Consider the following 2,228-nt stretch of genomic DNA (forward strand, 5'->3'; position numbering starts at 1 on the left):
AAATGATATAAATATTTATTATAGCAACTTATGGATTTGTTATTGTTTTTAATAGGTAGCAACCTTAGATTCATGTCAATATTCAAGCCAAGCTTGCACATGCTGAATGCAGATACAACAAATATGCTCATAAAATATTCTTTCAAGTCATTGAATTAAGATCAATGGACCCAATTGCCCTTTGTTTGGTAACCAACCACTACAGATAATTGAGGAAATGGGATTGCCTTAAAAGTGGATTAATGTATATAAAAAGATACACTTTTTCAAATAACACATTACATTACATGAGATAACGTATGGTCAGAAGCTTACGGCGCAAAATTAAATGAAGCATGATGACATCTTCAACAGGATGCTGCAAGATATGACTCTTTCATGAAATAAGCATCTCAGCATTTCCTAACCTTTTAGCTGCTCCCAATTATTTCATTATATGTTTCTTTTATTTTCCGAATCAAAGCTTCCCTGTTATTCCATTAAACATGTTTGTAGACATGATTTCTATTCGCGGGAAAATTATTGAGATCATTAATGATTAAGTAAATACTACATTGTACGAAATTGTTCTAAACTATTCAAGAGAAATTGTGCTTACCGGTCTGGCTTGAAAACTATGTTCTTGTAGGCAAACCACTGCAAAGAAAGACATAGAAGATGAATAATAGGTTTTCATAGACATGGAATCAAGTATGGCAAGGCTTTCTTTAAACCATTCTTCTGTATTTGGAATTGTTAAACCCCCTCTGGTTTTGGCTATTCTGTATTAGTCGAATAATGCCTCATCCTGGTTAAGAGAATGAAGGGCATATTTCATTTGTTCAACCAGTTTTATAACTATCATCCAAGAAAGCTAAAAATGTTACTATAAAAAAGAAAGGAGATAGTAGCAACTAAGGGGAGAAAAGATTATGAAGCAAGACACTAGGGCCAGTTTAGATTAGCTTCTAGCTTAAATTTTTCAATAAAGATAAGTGCTTGATTCCTAACTTACCAAAAAGCCCTTACAAGTGTGTATTTGGAAACAATTTCAAAAACCCGTAATTGGTTCCTAATGTGGAAGTTACAGCATTAAAATAAACATGGATCTATATAGGCATTCGAACGTGAATCCAAAACAAATTATATACTTAGATGTATTTTACTATCTTGATTCAATTTATTTTCTTCTCCTACTGAGCATTTTATCCAAACTGACTAAGGGCTCTTATCCAATTATTATGAGCACAAATGCTGTAACAGATGCTAGCAATAAGTATACTTGACTTACCCCAGTGTAGCCAATGCCTACAACCTCAAGAACCCCAGGAATTAAAGGAAGCCTATCAATTGCCTGTTAAAAAAATGATAGTGATTGCTTAGGACAACTTTCATCAAATATAATATTTATCATAGTGAATTCTCATCTGTATTGAAACTAGAAAGCAATGATAAAAAAAATTAAGTTAAATAACCTACTGAGATCAAACCAGCTGAGCCCCACAATGCAACCACACCAGCCACAGCCAGTGAACTAACTGCATATTTGTCATCAACTTTGTCCCACTATGCAACGAACATCAACTAATTTAAGTCAGAAACACTCAGAAAACTCCATTTGGAACCAACATATATATATATATATATATATATATATATATATAAAGAATCAGAAACTCTCACAGCTTCTTGAAGAGTCTTAACAAACTCTGGCAACTCAGTTGCGGCAACTTCAGCTGGTGCCTCTCCTGTGGCCATTGCCATAACATTGCGAGCAATCTTGCGACCTGAAACCATCAACCTACAACATTACCATCTCCTAGATAACATTGGTGATTGTTCAAGATGCATGTGTTTGGTAAAAGGGGGTTCAATTGTGTATGCAATATGAACAGTACAACTTTTGTGAGTGACTTACAATAAACAGTGGTTTTCCATGAACGGTTATGAGATTGCAAAGGTGGAGGGGGAAGAGTGGGAAGGCTCACACATTGTGGGGTAGTTGATGGTGATTGTCTTGGAGCCTTGCCATCAACAAGGGTGGTTGAAGAGGATATAGTGAGAGCAGAAGAGGAGGTTGTGGCCATTGCTATATTTGCGAGTGAAACTTTTTCAGGTTAATATTTTACTTTTCCTATTAAACACAACACTCTTGAGTCCACCAGGGACAGAATAGCTGAAGTTGTTGATATGTTTCTTCTGTTTCTAAATTTTTGTTGGCATATTAATTTCGTTAGTGTTTGATAATT

The 2,228-nt window shown here is 34.9% G+C and overlaps 1 protein-coding gene across 2 annotated transcripts; it reads right to left on the reverse strand.

Moving 5' to 3' along the window:
* LOC113849332 (protein CURVATURE THYLAKOID 1B, chloroplastic-like) lies at positions 1-2,228 on the reverse strand. Of its 2 annotated transcripts, none has more exons than XM_027479178.1 (6): positions 1,898-2,227; positions 1,663-1,766; positions 1,459-1,545; positions 1,271-1,333; positions 599-636; positions 1-468 (listed from the first exon to the last, which is right to left on the reverse strand). In XM_027479178.1, exons 1-6 carry the CDS (start codon positions 2,064-2,066, stop codon positions 411-413), a joined length of 519 nt encoding a protein of 172 aa, XP_027334979.1. In that variant the 5' UTR covers positions 2,067-2,227; the 3' UTR covers positions 1-410. The 2 variants fall into 2 exon arrangements, with proteins under 2 accessions (XP_027334979.1, XP_027334980.1); XM_027479179.1 differs by having other exon boundaries at positions 422-543; positions 574-636; positions 1,898-2,228.

The sequence above is a fragment of the Abrus precatorius genome, unplaced genomic scaffold (genome assembly GCF_003935025.1).
Source record: "Abrus precatorius isolate BTA unplaced genomic scaffold, Abrus_2018 Scaffold9, whole genome shotgun sequence".
In the NCBI taxonomy this organism is placed as follows: Eukaryota; Viridiplantae; Streptophyta; class Magnoliopsida; order Fabales; family Fabaceae; genus Abrus; species Abrus precatorius.

Coding starts and splice junctions, on each gene's coding strand:
- LOC113849332 (XM_027479178.1), bottom strand. CDS start 2,066: ATGGCCACAACCTCCTCTTCTGCTCTCACTATATCCTCTTCAACCACC. Junction 1,546..1,662: donor TTAAGACTCTTCAAGAAGCT/GTGAGAGTTTCT, acceptor TTCGTTGCATAG/TGGGACAAAGTTGATGACAA. Junction 1,334..1,458: donor GCTCAGCTGGTTTGATCTCA/GTAGGTTATTTA, acceptor TTTTTTTAACAG/GCAATTGATAGGCTTCCTTT.